The sequence below is a fragment of the Lacerta agilis genome, chromosome 12 (assembly GCF_009819535.1).
Source record: "Lacerta agilis isolate rLacAgi1 chromosome 12, rLacAgi1.pri, whole genome shotgun sequence".
Lineage (NCBI taxonomy): Eukaryota > Metazoa > Chordata > Lepidosauria > Squamata > Lacertidae > Lacerta > Lacerta agilis.
The window spans coordinates 35,186,753-35,212,582 of NC_046323.1; the positions used below are offsets into that span (position 1 = coordinate 35,186,753).

The window sequence follows — 25,830 nt, forward strand, 5'->3', positions numbered from 1 at the left end:
TTTGAGACATCACCAAACAGTTAAAAAATATATTGGTGGTTGTAATCTTTAATGTTCATGGATCCTTAGTAACAAATAATTAGAATAATATTGAAATATATAGGCCTATGTGAGATAAGGCCTTCAGATGTACACATAATTTATATAATGCAATATGTATACAGGGATTTTAAAATCAAATCTGTATTACAGAAGAAAAAATACAGCTGAAGGAACAGGATAAATAGCATGTCTGGTTTTTCCTCAGTGTTCCATACTACTTTTCTTGTTTCCGAAATAGAAACATTTCTCCCATCTTCTTTCTTGCCAAATGGGTAATTAAAAAAAAAAAATGAGAGTAGCACTATGTAAAAAAAATCACATTCCGACTCTGAAGTGCCACAGTGAGACTGACAAAAAGTGATCCGAGGCTTGTGCCCTTAATTCGCTCGGAATGTTAAGCTTCCCAAGATACTCCCCGCCTATGCGGTCATGTTAGCTTTTCTCTGTGTTTAGTAGGTGGTTTTTAATGGTTTAAAATTAGTACGTGGATCGTCTGTGCCCTTACGTTTGTAATATCAAGATTAAAAAAGAGTGTCCTGTAACAGGAAACATAACACATTGTTAGATTTTTTTTTTAAATGGTTGCATTTGGCTACTCCATTCATAGACACAATACAATTAATTAGCATATTCTTGGGTGTTTTTGAGATTGGGAGGTAGTAGCCCCCATTTGAGGAGAAAACTCCTTAAATAAAACAAGTAACGTGATTCTGCCCAAATCAGACACATAATTGATATTGACTGGAGATCTGCTTCATGTATAGCAAGTTTCTTTTATATCTAACAAAATTGCCTTACTCCCTTTTCTATGGATAATTTCTAACTGGTGATAAAGTATTTATTGAGACACAGACATTCTGAAATAGCTTTATAGTTTAGATGCATGATAGGGAACTAAAGATGTTTTCTAATAGAAGAACAAACATGAATAAAAAGGGGAAATGCAACCTAGGAGTATTGACAAAAATATGAACCAATATAAACTTTTGATTTTCTATTCAAATATATGCTCATATTACATTTTTTTTTTGTTTTTTGGTGTGTGTGTGGATGAGGGGAAAGACTACTTTCAAATATTCCTACTGCCAGAAAAACCATTTACAACAAAATTCCAAATCTTTATTGAGATACTGCAAAGAAAACCAGTGCATTACAGTTAAATTACATTAAATCTAAACTTGAGTTTACTATCTTTCCCCCGATTAGTACAGCATTATTATATTAAGTGTGAAATTTCAAAAATCATTTAATAATAAATTATATTTGTATATAAACTGAAAGTAGCACTTAACTATATTCCAGTGGATAACTTTATAAATTAGTTCTTAAATGTAAACCTTGGGCCTCTCAAACTGAAGGTATGTTTACCCACCATGCTAAAAAAAATTCCTGTGCTGTAATATTTACTTAGAATATTTAATCTAGGGGTTTTATGTAAAAAAAAAAACTCTTGCATCATGTTTACTGTACATCTCAGGCTGAAATTAACAATTAAATGCTAGCATTATCATAATAGAAGCAGTACTTGGAAAACAACTATTTCATCCACTGGTGCTCCTAGTTAAGTGGCATTTGCCCAAAGCCTCCTGAGGTGATAGTGCAATTTAAAACAATATAATGGATACTTTAAAAACAACTTCCCAGTTAAATTAGTGGTTTTACTGGCTTGATTCTGAGAAAGATTCAAACAATGCCATCACAGTTTTAACAGTCAAAGTTATACTTACATTAATAGGTAGTTTGGCCAGCACACAACTGACTTAAAACTTGTATGTACAAATTGGAAAAAGTGTAAATACATTAAACAATGCCGATGAAAGGTGAACTGCATATAAGCTGGTATTGCTGCAAAGTATTCCTGAGGTTATGTGTACATGCACACACACAAAATAAAAATATATATGTTTTTACTGGTGTAGCTTTACTCAGAAACTCTACAAACACATTTTGTTTAAAGTATGTTCTGTTTAAACCAATTGGAAAATAGATTTTAGGACTGAAGTACTGAACACAACAGGATTAACATAGGGATTAAAAAAACATGGACAAAATGTTATGCTCTTCGTAACTGAGCAAAGGCAAATAATTTGCTGAATTCAGACCACTATAGCTTATAGTTTTAAATACTGTATAGCAGTAGTGTGTATGGGTCAAATCACAAGTGTCGCACTCTACACTGTGAACTGACCATTATGCTTTCATTTCCTAGGATTAAACAAATAGCATCATTAATGTTTAAATTAATGCTATATTCAAGTTCAGCAAGCAAAGAAGGTAAAGAAAGTGTGCTTTTAAAAAATAAACACAAATAGGAAGATCCTTATTATCTATTGAGTTTTTTCTCAGAACTTTTAAAGGGCACATTATTTTATGCATATTATAGCTTCTTGTGCTTGGGTAAAGTATAAAATTAAGTTTGGACTCAGATTCGGTTATAAAATCTTAACATGTTAAGAAGGGGCTTTAGGCAAGCATCTATTCCTACCCTCACTCCTCAAAAACAAACAGCTCTGACACAACTCTTCTATTCCTCCTCCATTTATCCCTCCTTCCCTCCTAATTGTTTTCAACATACGATGAAAAAGACATGTTTGGGTTTGAAGAGGGGGTTTTTTTGTTTCGCTTTTATATATGTGTTTTACCTCACATGTTTCTTCTTATTGAGTAATAAGAAAATAACACCTGATTTAATTGTGACAAAGAGGTGATTAAGTAATACAGGCTCTTTTGCTCAACAAGCCCAGGATGTGTTATTGAATCCATGTTTAGAATTATTAGCAACATGCAAAACATAAAGGGCATTTCAGGAAATTGGAATTTTAGGTTAAAAAACATTTAGGTGATACAGGACGTTAAAAGTGCTGAAACATTTTTGTAGGTTACTTTCCCCCACTAATATTTAAAAGTCTATTTCCTATTGAAAATAAAAGTAAATAATGTGAAACCCTGGAAGTACATCCTATGGAGTTCAGTGCCACCTACTCCCAGGTAAGTGTGCATGGGATTGCAGCTTAAAACAAAGTTATAAAATAGTAGAAAATTACATGTACCTTTAAAATATGTGGATTGATTTGTTGTCTACATTGTATCTGTAAAATCCCACCAATTTGAAATACAGAGTAATTCAATCTTTGCCTGTTTTCCTTTTCTAATAGTCATATTTCTATTACTGGGTCTGAAAAAGCTGTGAATTCAAAAACATTTCCCCCTATCATCAGCCTTTACAATCATTCCTGAAAACACATCCTAACACCCCAACCCAAAAAAAGTAATTCTCATAGATTTCAAACATGCCTCGAGTGCTTAGGAATAGGATGCAAAAGGTTTCCACATTCATATCATATGGATGTTAATGGCTTACTATGTGTGTAGTACATTGTTGTAAAGCCTTTCTCTTCCTACTTTGCATTTCAATGGTTCTTTCCAAATGCATTGTTTTACAAAACCACCAAGAGGCTATCTACATTTTGTCATCAAGTTCCTGCAATGTTTTAAAATAGGATCATAGTCCCTCTTTCAGTCTATATTTCAATTCCTTAAATGAAACTAAAGTTAGTACAATCAATTTGAAGTAAAGTTTAATGTATTATTATAGTGAATTACAATTCACACTGGGGGGTTTTTGTGCCAAAATCGAAGATTTATGTTGATCATTCTGTTAATATACAGCATATATACTTTAAAAAAGAGATTTGTTTAAAATGCATGCAAAGGTTTTACAAAATACATTTATAACACATACATTTTAGTTTGGGCAGTTCTTTTAGCATGATTTTCAGTTGACTTTGCTTTACATTCTATGAAGGGCCAAATTTTAAATGATACTGAATGTAAAAAAAATGATCTGTAGAACTATATGAAGCTTAATAGTGTTCAAAAGAAAAAAATACGTCCAAAGCTTTTACAAACTGGAAGGAAACATAGGCTTCGATTTTATTACAATGTACTTTTCCAGAGTACATTGTAATAATGTACCTTAGGTTTCTTGTCCATTGTATGTTTTGCTAAACAGCAGAACCTTGGTGCTACTTAATTCTGAAAGTTCCTTGACATTCACCCTCCTTTTCCTACCTTAAAAGTCCAACTCCATCTGTCAGTGCACCTATCTGTATTTATTCAGTCTCCCACAATAGTTCCTAGATGCAGACTGACTTGTTGAATAATGCTGCTTCAGTCATTCTGGGTCTACTTTGTAGTGAAGTGGTTGGTATCTATTTAGTTCTTTTGGTCTCCATTAAAAAATACGCGGATGGTGCTGTGGTCTAAACCACTAAGCCTAGGGCTTGCTGATCAGAAGGTCGGGGGGGGGGGGTGAGCTCCTGTTGCTTGGTCCCTGCTCCTGCCAACCTAGCAGTTTGAAAGCATGTCAAAGTGTAAGTACTGGTAGATAAATAGGTACTGCTCCAGCGGGAAGGTAAAGTGTTTCTGTGCACTGCTCTGGTTTGCCAGAAGCGGCTTGGTCATGCTGGCACATGACCCGGAAGCTGTACACCGGCTCCCGCAGCCAGTAAAGGGAGATGAGCGCCGCAACCCCAGAGTCATTAGCAACTGGACCTAACGGTCAGGGGTCCCTTTACCTTTACCTTTAAAAAAGAATAAATATGTGGAATTATTTTTGTTTAAATAAAACATTTTGTTTGCTCTCCATTAAAAGGCATATAGTGTGTATGGGAAATTTTCAATGAAAAGGGCAATGAAGAAACAATTAAATTACAGTAGTCTGTAAGATAGCAAAAAAGTATCTAAGGTGGCAACAAACTGTCTACAAATAGAGTTCAAATTATGCCACAGTTCTAATGCTACGGTTAACAATATCATTTGGAATACTTTTTAGAACTTAGATATCATTTTCCTGAAATAAGCAAAAATAGCTTTGAAATACTCTTCACTTAGATCCACAACTCAATTAAAGCTGCAATCCTATCTACACTTTCAAGGAAGACCCATTTAATACAGTGAGGCTTACTCATGAGTAAATATGCATAGGAACAAGCTAATTTTTGAATAACTTAGGTGTAAATGGGTCAATTGAGTTGACAGTGCAATCCTATATATTTTTTTCTTACAATAAGTCCCACTGTGTTCAGTAGGGCTCACTTCCAAGTAAGCATGTATGGTTTTAAAGTCTGAATTAGTTAAAACAGTAGTTTGGTTTGATAGGAACACAGTTATTAAAGTGGAATCTAATCCTTTAAATAATTTTATTTAAATAATGTAGCTTTCAGAACATGAGGAAATTAATAAATTACACAATATACTTCTAATTTCCATATCTTTGAAGGACTGAAAGATAATACACATGATTGAAAGGCAATACATGTTTTTGTACTTAGGCTCTAGGATTTTAAATATCACTCCTCATTCTACATATTTTTTTCTTTGCTGTGGCATGCACATGGAAATACAGGCACTTTGTGAAGCATTTTTGTATGATACGCCAAAAGTTATTGTCTCAAAATGCTAAAACTGGACTTTGGGGGGATATTGGCATGCAGCATACAGATGAATATTTGGCAGATCACAAACACTCCAATGACCCTGTTATGTTAATCAAAGTGCTCAGCTATGCCTTCTGTAGGAAATGACACTCACCACTCCCTTTCCCTGTCCTTCCTCCTCTATCTAGAAAATTTCACTTCATACTTTCAAGGACAGCAAAAACTGACCCAAGATATCCCTCGCATAAACTGCAGGCTCTGATATCCCAAAGGAGAATAGTTCTGCACATCTCCCTCTTTAAACAGCAGCTCAAACCCACATTTATCTGCAGATGTGTTAAACTGTTCTTTATTTTACAACTTCTAAAACACACACACACACACACACTTAGGACAATACAGATAGTTTAATGCACTTTATTTAAATTGTCTTCATGTCAGGCAAGAATGCAGTCTTGCAAAATCATACATTTTTACCAGTCTATGCATAAAGTCACTTTAGCATGATAATAGGGAAAAATCAATGGTATTTTACTTGGAAGGCTTTCCCTTCACCTTCTCCTTCACAAAAGTAGCAGCCCTGGGGCTAGTGGAGGAGGAGAATTTTGCAAAGCTGCATTTAATCTCCTTTCAGTCTTAACAGTAGCCAGAATTAGTTCCTTCTGCTACAGTCCTACCTGCTTACATTGGATAATTGAAAAGCTTGGGATTCTGATAACCTGAGCCATCTCGTTTTTACTCTGCTTTTTGAAATATATAAAAGCAAATCAACAATCATTGATCAAAATCTGGAAAACATGTCCTTTTAAATTATTTTAGATAACAAAAACATCCAATTTGAGGGGGATGTGCATATTTCTAAAGGGATAAGGCAGCCTGTCTTTTCCCCTGTTGTGTTGTCTATTCTGCTCAATTCTAGCTTTAACGGCCATGCAGAAAGACCTCTGCATGCATGGTACTAAGATATGGTGAGGCCAAGATGAAGGTAAGGAGAACATGGGCATTTCTGCAGGATTTGTGCAGTGGTCTCTAGGTTAGACAAACAGAAAAGTGGAAATGTATCAGTTCTGCCCTTGCAGCTAAAGTGAGGCAAGAGAAACGGAATTCCAAAGGGATATAGCTATATTACCCGTGTTTTATAGCAACTAGGGTAATATAGTTTGACTAAGTAGTATGTATGTGCACACAGAGAGATTAAGACGCTGCTTCCATAAAAACAAAGCATTCCAGAGAGTACTTGGGAAATTTTGTCACCATAAAATAGTATTTTTAGATGCCACGGTGCCCTTTGTTGTTCATAGACACGATATAGATTGGAAATGCAGCACATTCAAACAAGTTAAGAGGGGGAATTTTGGAATAACGATTAGCTAGCAATCAGAAATTGAGGCTGGGGACCCTTAAAGCAGGAAGGAAGTGCCCCTTAAAAGGAATTCCTGTTCAAGGAGTTTGGGATCGTCAGGGTGGGAGAGGAATCCCCCGCATCAGTCAAGAACAGAGAAATGGAATTCAACATCCCTTGAATGCAAAGGAGCCTGTTGCTTAAGAAATGCAAGTCGCATGTGTGCGTACACACTCCCCCAGCCCGCCATCCCAAACTGATCAAATTTCTAGGACCAGGCTATGTTATCGCAATCATTTTTGTTTCTCTCAGGCTTTTGACTCTGCCCAGCTGTTTCAGCTGCCTGGCCTCCTAAACACACGAGAGGATGCGGTTCGTGTGACGGAGCGAGGAGCGGGAAAGTATAAATCCCGCTGCTCCTCAAGGTGTCACAGCGGCCTGAGGGAAATAGAGACTGACGAAAAACGCGCGCGCGCGGCGCTGGGATCTCTCGGGAGCAGAAGAGTGTGTGATGCCATCGTTGTTGCCATCGTTGTATGATAAGGTTAACAAGTGTAAGAGAGGAGGCGCACGGCTCGGGCCGGGCCTAGTCTGGCACTCGCACCACACACACACACATACGCACACATACGCACAAGAGCACGAGTCCCTTAAGGAAGGAGGAGCCCGGCAGCAGGAGTGTATATTTGTCACTTGGCCCTTCGCCCCCCGGGGACACCCCCCCCCGATCTACCGTCCCCATCACGCGCACGCTCTGACTGGGCATCCACTCAAAAACGGTTGAGAGCGAGCGGGGCAGCGCGCGACACAGAACTTCGCGCAGCGAGCTCGTGTTCTGCTGTCGGCCCATGAGCCACCGCGGGGGAAAAGGAGGAGGAAAAGCGAGAGAGCGAAGGCTGCTGCCGCGTCGCGGGGCCTTCGCCGAGGAGGCGTTGCAGTGCGCCTGCGTGCAGCAGGCCCCTGCTTCTGTTGCCTTTTTCGCGTTGCTGTCTCCCCCCCTCCCTCCCCCAGTGCGTGCGGCCCGCAGGACTGTTGCCGCTGCCAGCAAACCCTTAATCGCCGTCCTTCCTTGCTGGAGATCTCCCAAGACGGACTGGGTACCTGCCCGGCCGAGCCGGCGCCCAGCGAGGAACTTGGAAGGAGCCCCTTATCCTCTCGGCTGCTGCTGCTGCTGCTGCCGCCGCCGCCGCCGCCGCCGCCGCCACCAGCGGCCATGGGTCCCACGTCCCTGCTATGGAGGAGGTACTGGCGGCGGCGGTGGCTGAGCGACTGAAGGCGGAGTGCTGCGGGGCAAAAACTGAGGCGGCGGCGGCGGCCGGGGTCTCTCCGGTGCCGGGGGGTGTCGTGCTGACGGTGTTTTTAACCCTTAGATGGTCTCTAGCGAGCCGTTGTTGCTGCCTGTGTCACTGGAGGGTGAGTTCTCCAATAGTATGAAGGAGATGATCGGCGGCTGCTGCGTTTGCTCCGACGAGAGGGGCTGGGCCGAGAATCCGCTGGTTTACTGCGACGGGCATGGCTGCAATGTCGCAGTGCATCAAGGTGAGTGAGACGGGCCTGCTTCGGCCAACCTCTCTTGGGAGGTTGTGGGGTGGGACGGGGTGAGGGGCAAAGAGAGAGAGAGAGATCGGGCCGGGGGGCTGCTTTCGGAGGCGTCTCTTTTTCTCCCCTGCCCCCCCCCCCCGTATGTTTCTTCTCTGTCTCTCACACACGCGTCACAAGTCACCACTTTATGGAGTGCGCCATCCACGTCTTTCCCCTCCTTGCTTGCAAGAGTGGGTGGCATTCCCCCTGCTTCCTGTTAACTCTGTTGCTGGCTGTGTTCGTGGATGCTTAAAACTCAAGGAGGCGGGCCATTTTTAGGATAAAAAGATGAATGGACCCCCTCCAAAGATGCTTAGGGCGGGCGGGCATGTGCTTTTGGAGTGGGGTGGTCAGCAATGTCAGAAACAAGGTATGCTATCCTTGTGTGTGAACGAGTAAGTTGCTTGTGTCGCCATAGTCGTTACTTCCTCATCCTGTGTGAGTGCCTGCCCTTTCTTTCTCCGCCCTTAGTAGTGAAAGTAGGCAGGAAGGGATAGGTACGGAGCAGTATCAAAACACTTCGACGTGAGCTTAAAGGGTATGGGCAACGTGCGCTTTTTTTGCTTTTAGCAAAATTGCCCCTGCCTGCTAAATCGGTATCCCTTTGCACTTTTTTGCACGTCCTCGAAACGTCTTGCTCCTCCTCGTGTCTCCTAAACCTAGGTAAGAAGCCAGAAAACGTGTTTGTCAAAGGGAGAGAGTTAGCTGTCATGTGACTGCCCCTTTCCTTTCCTCCCGACTGCCTCTGCCGGAGCGTCCTTTGGCTGGATGGTGTCTGCTGGATGAGGAGACTTCCTGTTTGTGGTAGGAGAGTGTTGGGGGAGGGGAGGAAAGGGGCACTGTGGACTGACTTATCCTTTGATGGTAGATTTGTTTGGATTAGTGGAGGGAGAGCAGTTGGCTGGTGCCCAGCTGAGTGGCTGTGTTGCTGTTTTGCTTGTTATAATGAGCACAGTGTGTTTCTGCTTGTCTCTGATGATCTGTATGAGTTTCCTTTACGTCTGGAACATGTTACTGTTGCGGTTGTAACTTAGAGTATGCTAGTACATACATGATAGTACAAAAGATCCAGCTGATCCAGATTGTTTTTTAATCCTATTTGTGAGAGGTGACTGCAGGGCTACATAGTTTGTGACTAGTCAGAAGGAGCACTGGAGAATGGAATCAACTGTCATTCCTTCATGTGAACTTGTCTGTCTTTCATGAAAATCTTCAGGAATTCTCTCCCACCCGAAGGGTGACACCTTGGAACTAATCTTTTTATGTTTCCAGTGTGCATGCATGTACTTTTTATAGAATTTCAGGTCTGGGCTTACTATTTTTTGTTACAGCAAATGCCAAATCTTTAGAATTGCAACTGTGCACCTATGCGGTTGATTCAGTGCATTGAAAAAAGGGTCAAGGTGTCTAGGTAGATGTCCTAGAGAAAGAGGAGGGATGGGACATTGTCCAAGTCAAGGGGCAATGTGAAACTTCAGCTCCCCTCTTATTTCACAAAAGCTTATGCGTGTTTAGAGGTATGAGATTTCATGTGAGCAACCAGGAAATGGGCCGCAGATGGTGACCTATTACAAAGTGGTGCAGATGTGCCCCATCCCCTTTCAGCATGACTATTGGATTGCAGAAAAAACTTAGTTTATGTGCACCCTGCAGTATATTGTTTGCAGAATCTTCTGTACTCTGTAAACTGAAATTGATATCTATATTTATAGTAAGTCTCAGTTTTTAATGAAAGTGAGAGACTGTGGCATCTGTGCTCTTATTCAGTTTCCCACACATGCATCTAACCTAACTTTTTATTCTGTTGATGTGGTTATGAGTTTGCAAAATCTTTAAAACGTAGTCTGAGAATGGGAAATAGGAAGTAAGTAAGAAATTGCAAGTTGAATAGGGAGAATAGGGATACTTATAGGAGGAGTTACAGCACAAAAGTACTCATGTGAGACTAATATTGATTAGTGTATTTGTTTTGCTTTTAAATCACAGTTGCACTCTAGGTGTGTAATTGGATTCTGAAAAAGCAACAGAAAGCCTGATCCTGTACATGTTTTCTCAGAGTAAATCCTATTGAGTTCAGTGGGGTTTACTCCCAAGTAAATGCACATACAATTACATTAGCTGCAGATGTCTGTTTTGTTATATCAATTAAATTAAATACTGTGAATATGAAAGACGCGGGTGGTGCTGTGGGTTAAACCACAGAGCCTAGAGCTTGCTGATCAGGTCGGCGGTTTGAATCCCCGTGACGGGGTGAGCTCCTGTTGCTCGGTCCCTGCTCCTGCCAACCTAGCAGTTTGAAAGCACGAAGTGCAAGTAGATAAATAGGTACCGCACCAGTGGGAAGGTAAACACCATTTCTGTGCGCTGCTCTGGTTCGCCAAAAGTGGCTTAGCCATGCTGGCCACATGACCCGGAAGCTGTATGCTGGCTCCCTCAGCCAGTAAAGCGAGATGAGCGCTGCAACCCCAGAGTCGGACACGACTGGACCTAATGTTCAGGGGTCCCTTTACCTTTTCTTTACTATGAATATACTGTGGGAAAATCAAAATACTCTTTCCTTTATATTTCAGGAAAGCTTTACTTGGGAAAACTCCACTCCCAAACTTCTATTATTGATTTCATGTGTACCAATAAACCTGTTGGAGGGAACTAGACATCAGTGGAGAAAAAACAGCTAAGGGTACCCCTCCTCCTGTAGTAGCTGCTATTTTCCCAGGGGACCTAGAAGCAAGGTGACTGTGCAGCAGGACAGTAGTGAGGAATAGCTGTCATTCCCTTAGTTCTCCAATCTTCAGTGACAGCATGTTAAGTAAAGGAATTTGAAAATGTGGGAGACTTTTGTAGAGCTGCAGAAATAACATGAGATGACACCTTAAAAAGGGAAACCAGAGCAATCTTCACCTGAATAGTTATTCCATTTGAATTGGTTCTCCTTGTGGGGAATGTACTTGCATATGCAAAGTATGTGAACAGTGCAGAAATAAGTACAGTATCCCCTTCCTCTAAAGTAGCTAATCCTCTTTGTTTATGTGATGGCAGCCCAGGACACAGAGACTAAGCATGGCATCTGATGGTGTCCTAGCACTGAGGAGTAAACTGAGTAGGACATAAACATTTTCTTTTAAATAAGGAAAGGAGAGGGGTGCTAGCATGGAAATTTGCTTTAAGAAAGCCAGTTACTTTTGCAAAATTATGTATTAAGAGAGACCCTGTATTTTCTTTTTTGTTCTGGTTAGAGGCCTCATGAGGTTTAGTCCATCTTTTTGGACATGCTGACAACACCAGTTCCCAAAATTTCTGAAATCACTTTGGCTAATTAGGTGATAGAAATATTCAGCTCTGTTTTGGAAAACATTCCCAATACACCCAAGTTGTTTTTTTATTAATTCAGATGCAGGAGCCATTGCAGTTGTGGTTGGATGGGAGCTTCAGCCTACACTGCAAAGTGTATCTAAGGTCCCGTCTCATGCATACCTATCTGGAAGTAAGCCCAGTTTAAACCATGCGATTTAACTTCCAAGTAAATACACATAAGTTCATACTGTGTGCTGTATAACTCAAGCTATCCAGAGATATAGTGCTGATCTGATGCACTAATGCATTCTGAGTGCTCAAGTAGACTTTTGTACAATCCGCTGTTCCAACTTAGTTTTGTTACATGCTCTCTGCTTGTGCTCATATTCAGGGTATTTAGCTTTATGATGCAGTTGAATTCTGGACTATATAAAGCCCTGGGCTAGTTGATCTGTTTGCACAGTGATCTCTGCAATATTAATTCCTAAGCTCAGTCATGCCTGTGACACATGGATTTAGAGAGACTTGCACATATGTAGCATTTCATCGTAAATCATGTGAGGGCAAATTGTTGAGGCTTAAGAGCAAGCATAAAAGGAATAAGCAGCATTGGCAAACGTTGATGGAAGGCAGTTTTGAGTACGCATACCTGTTTTGAGCTCCAGAATTTCTTATTTTAATTGTGTAAAGAGCCATGTGCATTGATGGTGCTATATAAATAAATGTCAATGATGATGATGATGATGATAATAATAATATGTACTTGAGTATAGATTTGACTTCTTAAGTTTCATTAATTAGGATGGGACTGCACAGGTGTGCAGGGTTATTCACATTGCCTGAGTAGATAGACATGATAAGGACTGTAAAATGTTTAGTTTCCTTGTGCTCATGGGTGTTTTCTGTTGCATTTCTCTCACTTGTCCCCTCCTGCTGCTTCTGCAGTCTTTCTTGGAATCTGAAATAGCTCATCTGCCTCTTGGGCCATTTAAGACCGGAAGAGACTGTCCCTGGCACACTTCCCAATATGGGGGAAATTACACTTTTGGCCTAAATGCCTATGGGAATGAGTACAGAGTGCTGCAGTTGGTGAGCACTTGTAGGGATGTTGTAGGGATGGGTGTTTTCATTGGGTTTACACCTGATAAACTTGTTGCTGCAGAATTAGAGCTCTGGATGGATATGCAGAGTCTGCAAACAACAGGTTTTGAGGAGCCATGGAATGAGAGCCAGACAAGAGAGGGATCAGGAACCATGAAAAGAGTCTAAGGCACAAAGCATAAAGAGGAACCAGACTTCAGGAGTCAGAAGAGAGACAGTGCAGTCAGTAATCCATGCAAAAGAAGAACCAAAGTCACAACTGATAGTAGCCAAGGTCACAGCTGGGTAGATTATTCAGAAGGACTGGGAGCAGGAACTGTGGAAAGAGTAAAAGGCATAACAGGAGGCAGGTCACAAGAGATGGCAGGCCGAGAAGCACAAACGGGAGCTTAGGTATGCAAGGTTAAATGGATTATTTAACTTTAGATTTCAGATTTGGGTCTAATTGGGGGAGACTTTATCTCCAGCAAAGTGTGAAACTAGAGAGGAGTCATGGAAAAGAGCAGGCACATAAAGGAAAACAAGGTCTTTGCTGGTGAAGGCCTTCAAGTGCCAGTAATTCAGTGGCCACATTTACATATAATTGTAAGCAAAGAACCTTGGTTGATACACCATACTGTGCAGGAGGTTTATGCTAGTCTAGTGCATGCAGGCTGATTGCTGTCACTTGGTTTCTTCTTTTGCATGAGCAAGTAAACAAACTAGGAAGGGTTAACTTAGCATTACTTCCAAACCTGGGATCGTGGGTTGTTTCTCCCTAACAAGCCAGGTCTTTAAACCAAGGATCTTGAACCAAACTTAGTCAATTTTAAGTCAAGGTTTAACAATCCTTGGTTTGGATACAATGCTATCTTGGGTTTTGCACTTGCAGGAAGCATGGAGTGAAACGGAAGTAACTGGGTTGTTTAGCCACAGTTCTTGGCTTATTGTTATGTGTGAGTGCAGCCATTGTTAAACTAGAATTCAGGTCCAAGATGAGACTGCATCTTTGGGCTAATGTGCTTTCTTCTGTGATAATGCTGCACTTATGCTCTGTTGTGGTATATTAGATAACAAGAGTACTGATTAGAATCGGACAGACCTTTGAGTGTAAAAATGACTCTCCTTATGTATTTGGATAGCGTTTTTATAGTAACACCTATATGTTGTTGTTAAATTTGGCCATCTGCTCTGAAAGGCTGTTTTTATACAATGTTTTTATTTGTAACACAAAAAAATGCAATTTGTTTAATTGGAAAAAATGGTCGTTCTGTCTTTGCTTTCAATAGGATGTGGATTGCACCCAGAATTATGCAAGTGTCGGTTATAAATTCATTTGGCTGTAAATGCCTTTTGAAATTAGTAGAATTTTCTTTCTTTACCATTCTTGACTGAATCCGGTCTCTTTGGTGTGTGTATGTTGTCTGTGTGTGCATGCACATTTAGACCACAAGATTTGATACTATAGGAAACAGCCAGCCTTGGTTCAAGAAGCTCTGTAGGTTTGTCTTAGTCCACTTGTTTCTCCCCTGCATTCATTAATAGGCAAAAAAAGAGAGACACTTCACTTTTCCCCTTTTGACAGAAGTTAACAAATTCTGTAGGCATACTAGGTCCCTGTAGAGTGGATAATGCTTGCTAAATTACAGGCAAGCAGTGTTAGAAGCTAGGATAGAAAAGCTAGGAGCCAAATGGCTTTTGGGACCTGGGTTTTGGGTGCCGGCAACACTTTGTATTTATTATTTTGATAAGCATAAGTGACATATTGTTAATATCACATTTTTTAGCAGGAAATTGTTAATACATGTTTAACTGGGTGTTGAAATAAAAACATTAGTCTAGTCATACCTCGGGTTACGGCCGCTTTGGGTTGTGCGATTTTGGATTGCGCACCGTGCTGAACCCGGAATACTGGAACGTATTATTTCTGGGTTGGGCGCTTCGCGCATGTGTAAAAGCACCAAATCACAACCTGCGCGTGCGCAGAAGCAGCGCTACGGGTTGCGAACATGCCTCCCACATGGATCATGTTTGCAACCCGAGCATCCACTGTACTATACTTCAGTTTTCCAAACACTCTACTCATTATTGTTAAACTCCTTAACATATTGTCTATCCTTAACATATACTTCAAGGCTTCAAAGCACATACATTTCAGTAATCCTTGAGTGTCAGCCAGGCTCAAAAAATGGCACCCAGACTTTCTGAGGTGCTTGCAAATGGAGAATCTGTAGGTGCAAAATGTGCCTGGCGCCCTGCTAATTTCGAACCCTGCAGGCAAGTAGGTGGGATACACCTTATAAAAATGGATTTTGACATAGGAATAACTGATTACAAGCTAGACCTGTCTTTTGTGAAGAAGCTATCCCATTCTATACTGACGTCTTTCCTAAGCTTGGCGAGCTAAATTTCAATTCTGTAGTGTACCTGTTGCCCCTTCACCTCACTATTTGGCATTTTCCTTGTGTGGTAAGCCTAGAAGCGTAGCTTCAGTTTTAGTAGACACTTGTCTGCAGCATTTTAAAAATGTCTGTATCACTGAGTTTATATGAAGTGGTTTAGGGTCCCTGCTTTAACTGGTGCAGACTTGCACAGCTCCTTTCATTACCCAGGTAAGCTTACAATACCACTGAGGCATCAGATTTTAGCTTGGGGTTCTTCTGAATCCAATGCACAACCCTAAAATAAACTGATAACCTGTGATTTTTAGACAGATGAAATAAAATTTATTTACCCATTGACCAAAGGCTCCCACAACATCTTCTCTTCCACCTCTCCCCCTGTTGAAATTAGACTTGAAAGAAACATTCTATGGTAGCCAGCAGAATACGTTATTGTGTGTGCTTGGTTGAAATGTATGTGTGGTGCCTGCAACAGTTTCTCCAGTTTGCAAATGTATTCTCAGAATGACCCTTGCATTTACCTATGTGTGTATTGCAGGACTTATTTTTCTGTATAATATACATATTTTTAATATGATTATTTTGCTCTTTTCTCCCAAAATAGCATGCTATGGAATTGTACAAGTCCCTACTGGACCTTGGTTTTGTAGAAAATGTGAATCTCAGGAAAGAGCAGCTAGAGTGGTAAGTTTGAATTGGTGTGTAATACTTGGGTGCATGTTTTAATCTAGTTCTTATCTTGGTAGCATTGCTCAAAATGTATTATTCTTAGCAGGGGGTGAAGCTTTCTCATTCTCAGGTTAACAGTGGGCATATATCCGCTGGAAGCCATAGAAATTCATTTTTTTTTCTTTGCCTGGATTTTTTCATGTTATAGTTTTAATATGGAAGTACAGAGAGAACCCGGCAGGATTTTCAGTGCTGCTCAGAGGCTAACAGTTGCAGAAATACTGTACTGCATGCTTCATAGTTGTGTTTCCCACTACCACGACCTTTTTCTGGTGACGGGAAAGGATGGCAGAGAATCTTGTGAGGGAATGCTAACCTTCATTTTCTTCCCCATTGACTCCCTGCAACAAGGGGAGAGAGAGAGAGAGAGAGAGAGAGAGAGAGAGAGAGAGAGAGAAGCCAAACACAAACACTGTGCCACCAGAAGTGTGGTACTCTGCTATCTTGATAAATGTTTTACTCTCTGATTTTGGACACCCACCACCCCACCATGAGAATACGCTGTAAACCAAAGAGAGATAAATCAGGTTGGCGCTGTAGTCTGCCTGAAACTCTCTGGCTTCAACAAATGAACTTCTTTGGGGTATTATTAATTCCAATTTTGGAGGATACTTTTGCAAGTACTGATAAAGCTTTCTTATAATTCTCTGTTGGCAATGAAGTAAAAAGGAAGTATATATGGAGAACTGAAGTTCTGGATTTTGATATAAATTACTTAATAAATATAAACGACATAACCCTCCTGCTACTTTCAAATGTATTGAATCTAATATTGGTTGTTTGATCTCACCTTCATAATGCTAGTGTGGAGATAACCAATTTTAATTTGAATTCTGGATATGGTTAGTATTGTACTAAATGTCACAGTCTCAACATAAAGTTTTGCAACAATGGTTGGTATTGATTCTTTTAGGCCATAACATTATGCAGCTTATACAGAACAGATCTATCTTGTTGGGTTTGATACAACAGTGTTGCTTTTAGCACTATTACTTGGAGCAGTGTGTGTATGCAGAAGCACCCGTTGTTGTCTTATTTGTGTCGGTGTTCCTGTAAATACAGAACTTAAAGGCTCTGGAGGTTTGGCTTGTCTGTAATTTAGAAATTGAGCTCCAGAAATGGCCATTCTCATAAGGAGCTTTAGATGAGTATAAACCATGGACATGAAATGTTGGAAACTGAGCTGTGATTTAAGACATAGATGTCTGTTAGAGAGAGTTTTCTTAATTTAAGGAAAGCATCTACATTTATGAGAAAGGAGACAAATAGGAAATGGGTCAACTACAGAAAATATTTTAATGGTACCTTATTTCTTGTTTTAATAACTGTTTGCCTTCCTGCAGAGATGTGAATTATGCCCTCATAAGGATGGTGCTTTGAAGAGGACTGATAATGGGGGTAAGTCTTTTACCTTTTCAAAAAACTTTGTAATAATTTAAAGATTTTGTTCCTTTTTCTGCAGTTCAGTTTCATAAACTGATAAAATTGGAACATAGCTTGTGTGGTTAAGATTTTTGGAGCCCCACTATAAATATTCTGTTATTCTAAAGAGCTCTGAAACTTAGGTATTTCAGGGTTTGTATATTTAATAATTTAGGTGCTCATCACTGTAAAATGTATTTATTATTGCAGCATGTATATGAGAAATCTTATCTTCCTCTTACACATGGAGAATGAGAGCACTGCATCATGCTAGAGGGCTGTATATAAATTGTAGACTTTAATTTTATGCAAAAATAATTCAGTGTAAGTGAACAGTGAAGGTTATTTAATTCTTTCGGTGGCTATGGTTTGCTAACTCAAGTGGCACACTTAATATGACAAGCAACTACTTGATGATACCACCTGACTTTAAAATGGTGTTTCCTTCTCCCCAAGTCAGCATGGCTAATGATCAGGGTTGGCAAAATTTGTAGTCCAGCAACATCCACACAGCACACACCAGCTTGCCCAACCCTGCACCCATCCATTATAGAGGGAGCACATGGAGAAGGGCTCCTGAAGAAGGTCTTTAAACTGTGGCTAGGCTCATGTAGAAGAAGAGATGTATCCATGACCCACACCATTTAGGGTCATCAGCACTTTGAATTAGACTTGGGAGCCAGTGCAGGTTGTTTGTATTAAAATACACGAAAACTTATCTGTGCTTAATTTTTTTTTCATTTTTGTGAATGCTTAATTTGGGTTTCCTTGGTGATTAATTTCCTTTTCCATGGTTCCATGATAAAGTTTTATTTTATAGACTTACGACCCATCTCTTTTTGAGGTGGCTTACAAAAAGCAATAATAGGATAAAAGATAAAAATATGGCAATAATACAAACATATTTATACTCTCATTTTAACTTACAAGCCAGGTTTCTTGCTATAGTGCTTTTTAGAGGGAATCAGTAACACGGGATTTTTAAATTTGGCTAAGAGCCGCAAATGTGCTTATTAGAAGAAAGCAAAAGTATGCATAGCTTACTTTAGCTTAGCTTTAATTTGCCTAATGATTCATTAGCATAATTTTCTTGAAATAGGACATAGATTATTATTGATGCAAAGCTATCTCTTATTCTGTGTTGGAGTCTAGTGTAAGAGATGAAAATATGTATCAAGAAACAAGTTGGTTTTGCCTTCATGCTACTTTGTATGGAAAAGCAGCTCATATACTTCAAGAATTTTCATTTCAGCCTTGTAGTCTCTGCTGTTGTATTACCACTATGAATAATGTGTTAACTTCCATGAACTTGTGGTTACTGACATAGAATATGTGTATCGATTAGGGTACTGTCTTAGTGGGTAGATGGTGCTGTTTGTGGGATGCAACTACTCCATTGTCATGGACAGTTGACTTTCTGGGAGTATCTGTCAAGTCTTGCAGAGGTAGTAGGCCAATAAGGATTGTTCTCATCTGAAGGTTGATGGATCTAGTTGGTTTCCAAACTGCATTTTTGATGCACTTGGCAGACTGTCCTGTCAAAGCTCTAGCTCAGGGGTGGATAACTACTTAGCTCAATAGGCCACATCTTTATCTCCCCCCCCCCACCCCTTGGGGCCCAACTTGGATGGGGGGTGGGCCACAATATGTCAGTTATCTTATGTCAGTTGACTGATAGGTGGGGATTCCTGTGGAAGTGTGGGGAGCAGTCTGCTTCTCAAGCTCATTCCCTGCAGGGAATGTACTGGCAAAGCAAATCCCAGCAAGACTGAGTTTCCTGCTCCCCAGTTGGTGAGCAGAGAGTGCAGTCCTGCTGCCTACAGGGTTCACAGTGCTCAGCAGGATTTTACCCTGTCCCATTTCCATCAGCTGAAGTTACCCAGTGATACTGGCTGATGGACAGGTGGGTATGTTTTGGGGCAAATAGCTTCATGGGTTAATTTGACCCCTTGGCAGACCAAGACTGGTCCTCCACCCACCCCCCCACTGGAGTGGAATTCTTAAACCAAGAACTGGCTTGAGTATTGGACATGATGGCTCTAGTTTAAACAGGAGTAGCCAGTGCACCTCAAGATGTTGGCAGACTCCAACTCTCATCAGGCCTGGTCAGACTTGCTCTAGATATTCAAGGCAATTTAGAACAGTGAAGGAACTGGATGATGAGGTGCAGAAAGGTGTAGGAAAGGTCAAGTTAGGTTCAGCTGAACACAGATTCTTTGGTGATGTCTGTGATGAAATCCTATCTTCACCACTGTTTTATCTGCACAGTGCCATCCACTGGAGCTTTTTCAAGTTATAAAAGTCCTGTTACAACCTGACTAGCTCGATTTTTACTTTTAGATAGTTGATGAAATCCTTCTTGCTTCAGGCTTTGAGGGGAGGGAGTGAAGTCTTAAAGAAAGGGCATACACACTTAAATGTTTCTGGAACCTGCCAGATAGGTTCGCCTTGTATTATGTTTCTGTATTTTAAATTGGTACTGTTCTTATGTTTATGATATGGTATTAGCCAGCCTGAGGGATCCAAGGAACCATTTTTGGCAGCACACCAATTTAAAAATAAATATAAATGAGCTGCCGAACATTAAATTGCTATCTACGCAAAAATATCAGCCTCCTATTATCAACAATCTGGAGGATATGCTATAAAAATAATAAAGCCTTTAAAACTATTTTCCAAAGTTGCTTCTGGATAATGCTTGCCTAAAATGAAGATTACTTTCAACTTAATGGTAGGGTTTGCATGGTATTTATTAGGGGTAGGCTTTGCCAGGAAAATCATGTTTTTTCTTGCTCTGGGAAAAGCTATTTTTCTCATATTTTAAGGCATTATAAAAATTGTTTCATTATTACAATATTATGTTTCAAGCTGTGTTTATGACATGTAGCTTATTTAGCGTTGAATGGGGAAATTATCATAGACCATGTTATATTTTTAGTTTTGTATTCTGTTAACAGAATTTATACTACATTAAAAACAAAATAGCATGTAAAAGAACAGCAACAATAATAATTTTATTCTTAACTAAAGTTCTGCTGCTGGGAACAACCAGTGGGTGGAGTTCATTTGGTAGGAAACTCCCACTAGCATGCGTGGGGGGGCATTTTCTGCCATTCCCCCCTGCATCCCTTTTGTTCCTCAAAATTGTGGTCTGCACCATTTGGTGACATTGTGGAGCATCATGAGAAAGGGGTTGCTGGGGGAAGGAGAGGGTAGCCGAAAATGTTACTCTGCCCTCCACCCTGGCAGCATTTTCTGAATTCCTATTCCTGCTGCAAACAGAAAGAGCTCTTCCATTAATAATCTCAGAATAACAATAGCAGAAGAACAAAAGTTCAAATTGAGAGGCATTAAGCAAAGATATAGGGACGCGGGTGGCGCTGTGGGTTAAACCACAGAGCCTAGGGCTTGCTGATCAGAAGGTCGGCGGTTCAAATCCCCGCGACGGGGTGAGCTCCCGTTGCTTGGTCCCTGCTCCCGCCCACCTAGCAGTTCGAAAGCACGTCAAAGTGTAAGTAGGTAAATAGGTACCGCTCCAGCGGGAAGGTAAACGGTGTTTCTGTGCACTGCTCTGGTTCTCCAGAAGTGGCTTAGTCATGCTGGCCACATGACCCGGAAGCTGTATGCCGGCTCCCTTGGCCAGTAACGCGAGATGAGCGCCGCAACCCCAGAGTCGGACATGACTGGACCTAATGGTCAGGGGTTCCTTTACCTTTCTAAGCAAAGATAAAGATAAGAGGTTCAGTGGGCAGAGGGGCCTGGCAGAAGCTACATATAAGACTGCATCTTGGTGGTCCCGTTGGAACTCCACTTGAAACTGACAATATCACTAACTGTTGCTATACCAAGCTTTCAGCATATCCACTTACTGTAAATTGCCCCGTCACATTGTTGCATTATACAGTTGTTTTTCCTTCTGACCAGTTTCTTGTTTAATAGCATCTTACTCTTCTTAATAAGCTGGATACTTTTTGTTTGTGTATTAGATTCACTAATTTAAATTCCAGTTGCTTGCTGTAGCTGGCAATATATATCTTGCAAGATTTCCACAGAGGTCTTAATCACTGCATAAACAACTGACCTTATGTTTTGCTTGTACTACTACTCTTAAATTGCACATCTTTGATCTCCAGCTAGGTGCCCTGGAGTAAGAATGGACATCAGATACACTTATTTTTTAAACCTCAGTATCTCTGCAAAAACATTTGGGTGTTAGTTGTTGTTTGTGTTTGTGTGTGTATGCTTTAAATAAATCAATAAAAGACTTAAAAAGCTGTGAGGGAGTTGGTTATTTTAAACTGTTACAAAGCATCCAGTATTTGCAATCTTTCTTGTTTTACCATTTTGTCTGGAAGCCTGCACTGTACACAACAAAGCTTTTTAGTTCAGCATATTTAGAACCAGTTATTGGATTGAAATCTGTTCCAACTGGATGCTGATCAGGAATGTTGTGCATCAGCATTCTTTGTCAGCTTTATAACAGGATTTCTGGAAGGCAGCTGCTTGGTTGAAAGCCAACTAACAATGCAATAGTGTCGTCATTTTTTTAAGGGTTAGAGTGGGGATCTCCTAAGCTTGTAAGGAATGTCACATGCCAGCTTTTGAGTCAGCAGCTTTCTCCCTCTGAATTTCATTAAGGCTCTGCAAGTTAAAAGAAAAAGCACTAATGCAAACTTAAGTTACTCAAGTGCTGTCACCGACTACTGCTAATATATTGTATTAAGTACTTATATCTGCTTGTAGCTGGATTCTGATATAAATTACTTAATAAATATAAATGACATAACCCCCCTGCTACTTTCAAATGTGAGATTTTAATATTGAACTCAGCTTCATAATGCTAGTGTTGAGATACCCAACTTTAATTTGATTGTTGAATCATCTGTTTTCAAACTTGGACTGATTTGTGGCTGTTCTTCCCTGATTGAAGCTGAGAGTAGAGCATGTTCGACACCACCTAAGTACTGGTGTGTTGGACAGGTATAGCAAGCAATAAATAAAACGAATACTAAAGATGGTCTGATAAAACAAATTACAGTAGTAGGTCTTCTAAAAGCAAATAGTTTTTGTTAAACTATTTTCATTCATTGTACAGAGAAGGGCATTCAATATTGAGATAAGTTCTGTTTCCAGGAATTCGGAAGGTAGCTTCTTCTTGTGAAGTTGGCACCTTCCATGTATTCCAAGTCATCTATCTGTTTGCATAGGAAGACACTGTGGTGCTCTTCAGGAGCTGCATAAAAGGAAGGATGCAGAGAGCCTTCTCGGTAGTCGTGCCCTGTGGAATGCCTTCCCATCAGATGTCAAGGAAATAAACAACTATCTGACTTTTAGAAGACGTCTGAAGGTGTAGGGAGTTTTTAATGTTTGATGTTTTACTGTGCTTAGTGTTTTACTGGTAATTTGTTGGAAGTCACCCAGAGTGGCTGGGGCAATCCAGTCAGATGGGTGGCATATTATTAATAACAATAACAATAATAAATAAACTAGGAGAGAGAGGGAGTAAGAAACCAAACACCAACATAAGCAGAAATGCACTCTGGTCTTGCCTTTTATTTTCCAATATTTGGTGAATGCCTTCAGGGTGCTCCTTTTTTATGGACAAGATACCCTCCTGTTCTAGACATTCCTCTTGTTTCTGTCATCCATCTCAGGGATATCATGAGCAGTGTTCAAAACTCCCATTGACAGGGAATTTCATTAGCGCAAGAAGTTTCTGAGCTCTGGGTGCAGTACTGTGCCTAAGATTTCAGATTAAAACTGCAGAGTGGAAGGAAAGGTGGACCTTTTTATGTCTCCCCACTTCCAGCTACTCTCTGAAGGCTGGAGAAGAGATCCTCTTAAGAATATTAGGGGGGTGGGCAGGGGAACAACTAGACCTTGTGAAAAATTAACATGATATTTTAGCTGCAGTACATTCATTTTCAGCTTTGTATTCTTGTTATAAAAAGTGTGCCTAGACATTCCTTTGTTGCACCTATAACCTAGGTTTAAGGTGCCATTTAGCCCCTAGCTTTCATATCTCAGTTTCTAACACTGACCATGAGTGAAGCAACACCAAACTCCAAAAGTTCTCCCAAACCAAAGAGTAACTGATCAGCCCCAACCTGGGAAGAAACCCTTCCTCTTGACTCAAGGGTCCTTAGTTTCTTAACACTTGCAGATATGTGGTGAAGGGCCATGTTGTAGGTGGGTTCTGCAAACAGTGAGAGAAGGTTATTCCCCCTTCAAGCATACCTAGAGACCATTCCCTTACCTTCCCTTGCTCAGGCAACCCAAGAAAAATGCAACACTATTCCAATGCTATCCAATACTTTCTGGAGAGAAGAGTAATAGACTCTGAGCTAGTGCCAGAGGGATAATTACTTTAAGGTGAATTATGTTTTTGTCAGTATATTGAAGAAATCAGAAGACCTCAGAAAGATCGTAGATCTCCACACTTTGGCATGGAGATGGGTTGCACTATTTTTGCACGCCTGTATTGTTAAGATTTCTTCGCATGAATAAATTTTATGGAGGACTAACTAACTGCCTCGTTGACTTTGCAATTGTTCCTTCTGCACTTCAGTGCCGGTTGTTGTCTTCAGCTCCTTCTTCCTGTCCTTGGTCCTAGTTACCAATAAGACTTACCTGAAGACAGTAGAGTACAAGTTTTATTTCTGTTTGTAAGACTACCTGATCGTGTCTTTAACATGTGCAGACTATTGTACAGAAGCCCTAGAGGCACATGTTTTTGATCACTCTTTCTGGAAGCCATGGAAGCCAACTGTTTTTCTTTTCTCTTAGAGGGGGGGGGGAATCCTGTTATCCCTGGTAAAAGGAGATTTAACTCTTAGCCAGACTGTTGAAGATGATGGGTTTTAATTTCAGCTGACTTTCTTGGGCCTATCTACATGTCTGAGCTCTTCAGACATTCCTGCTAATCTTCAAGATCAAATTGCATCAAGATTGAACCCACATATCTGAATACCCAGGAGCTCAAAAGTCAATATTCCAGTGGAAAGGTGTACATATCAAAGACTTACTCATAGTATATTCAGATGTAACCATTGCCTGCCTACCTATGTGGGAAGCTCACTTCAAATAATTATTCATCTAGGAGCTGTGGTCACACTGTAAGACATCTTGTAGCATCAGCTTCCTAGAGCTCTGAGTGGTCTGTCTGACTCTCAGAACCTTTGCTCTCATGTTGGACAGAACAAATGTGTCTTTCCAAACCAACAAATACATGCAAAAAAGCTTCTTGGAACCTGTGTCCTACCTGTGGAAAGCCCTTGAATGCCTTCTGTTGAGTGAAGCAGGACTCCTCCAACAGCCAGGTATCTGAGAGGCATCTACAATGCTTGGATGGTAGTTGAACAGGCAGCTAATAGACCAGTTGGAATGATCTCTAACTGTGGAGGTTCCTTCTGATCAGTTATGTTTGGGTTCCAGTTGTTGACTTGCATGTCTGCTGAAGAAGCAAAATAGGGACCAAATGTGGGTGCAGACATGAATTTGAAAAAGTAGATGATGCCTTTCAAATGTATTCTTAGTTCTTTTGTTTTCTGTAATCCCTATGACAATTGGAATGATTAGAGGCTACTTTGGTTATTTCTAGGTGGCCAAGACGTTATTGGTGGCTCTTGATGGAGGTTCTGTGAACACTTCCTGCAGAGGTGCACCAGCTGTGCAATTTATTATTTATTATTTATACCCCACCCATCTGGCTGGGTTTCCCCAGCCACTCTGGGCGGCTTCCAACAGAACATTAAAATGTGATAATCTATTAAACATTAAAAACCTCCCTAAACAGGGCTGCCTTCAGATCAGGGCCGTCTTAGGGAGATCGGCCGCCGTGGCGCGGCAGTCCCTCCGGCGCCCCCGGCATGCCGCCTCTCCGCGAGGGCAGCTGGCTCGCAGCTAAAGCCCGGGACCGGTATGGGCGGCAGCGGCTGTGCCGCCGGTGCGCAAGCGCCCGGCTGACAGCCCGCACATGGGGGCGGGTGCGGGTTGGGGAGGGGGGTGCCTGGTATGCCGGCGGGCTGGCGGGGGCGCCCCTGGGGGGCCCAGCGCCCTGGTGCGACGCGCCACTAGCCCCTATGGATGAGACGGCCCTGCTTCAGATGTCTTCTAAAGGTCTGGTAGTTGTTTTTTTCTTTTTTTTTTTTATAAGAATTTATTGACATTTTTACTTATAACAACATACAACCTTAACCACACCTACATTTATACACATACAAAACAAATACAATTACACATCTTATACAAAAATTGCCATGATTTTTCTTCTTAATTGGACATCTCAAAAAAAAAATTTTCTTTTTCCAATCTTGACAGTTGACTTCCCCTGCCTTTTCACCTTCGAGTTTATATCCATAATCTACTTTTTAACCTCTTCATTTAAAAAAATTAAACTTAATTATATATATAAAGTAAAACATTCATCTTAATCTTCATCTTAGTCTTAATCGTCTTAATCTATAAACTTAAACCACTTAAAATGACTTCATTTATACTA

General features: G+C 40.7%; 1 protein-coding gene across 9 annotated transcripts in view; it reads left to right on the forward strand.

Annotated features, from left to right (window-relative positions):
- MLLT10 (MLLT10 histone lysine methyltransferase DOT1L cofactor) overlaps nucleotides 1–25,830 on the forward strand; it is a 123,664-nt gene that overhangs the window by 7,107 nt on the left and 90,727 nt on the right. For 2 of the 9 annotated variants that reach the window (XM_033165884.1, XM_033165886.1), the window contains exons 1-3: nucleotides 7,988–8,361; nucleotides 15,784–15,863; nucleotides 17,252–17,306. In XM_033165884.1, coding sequence (XP_033021775.1) covers nucleotides 8,193–8,361; nucleotides 15,784–15,863; nucleotides 17,252–17,306 — 304 coding nt within the window. In that variant the 5' untranslated portion in view covers nucleotides 7,988–8,192. Of the gene's footprint in view, nucleotides 1–7,982; nucleotides 8,362–9,066; nucleotides 9,208–15,783; nucleotides 15,864–17,251; nucleotides 17,307–25,830 lie in introns of those variants that run through there. The other 7 variants (XM_033165888.1, XM_033165889.1, XM_033165885.1 and 4 more) reach the window with 6 other exon arrangements.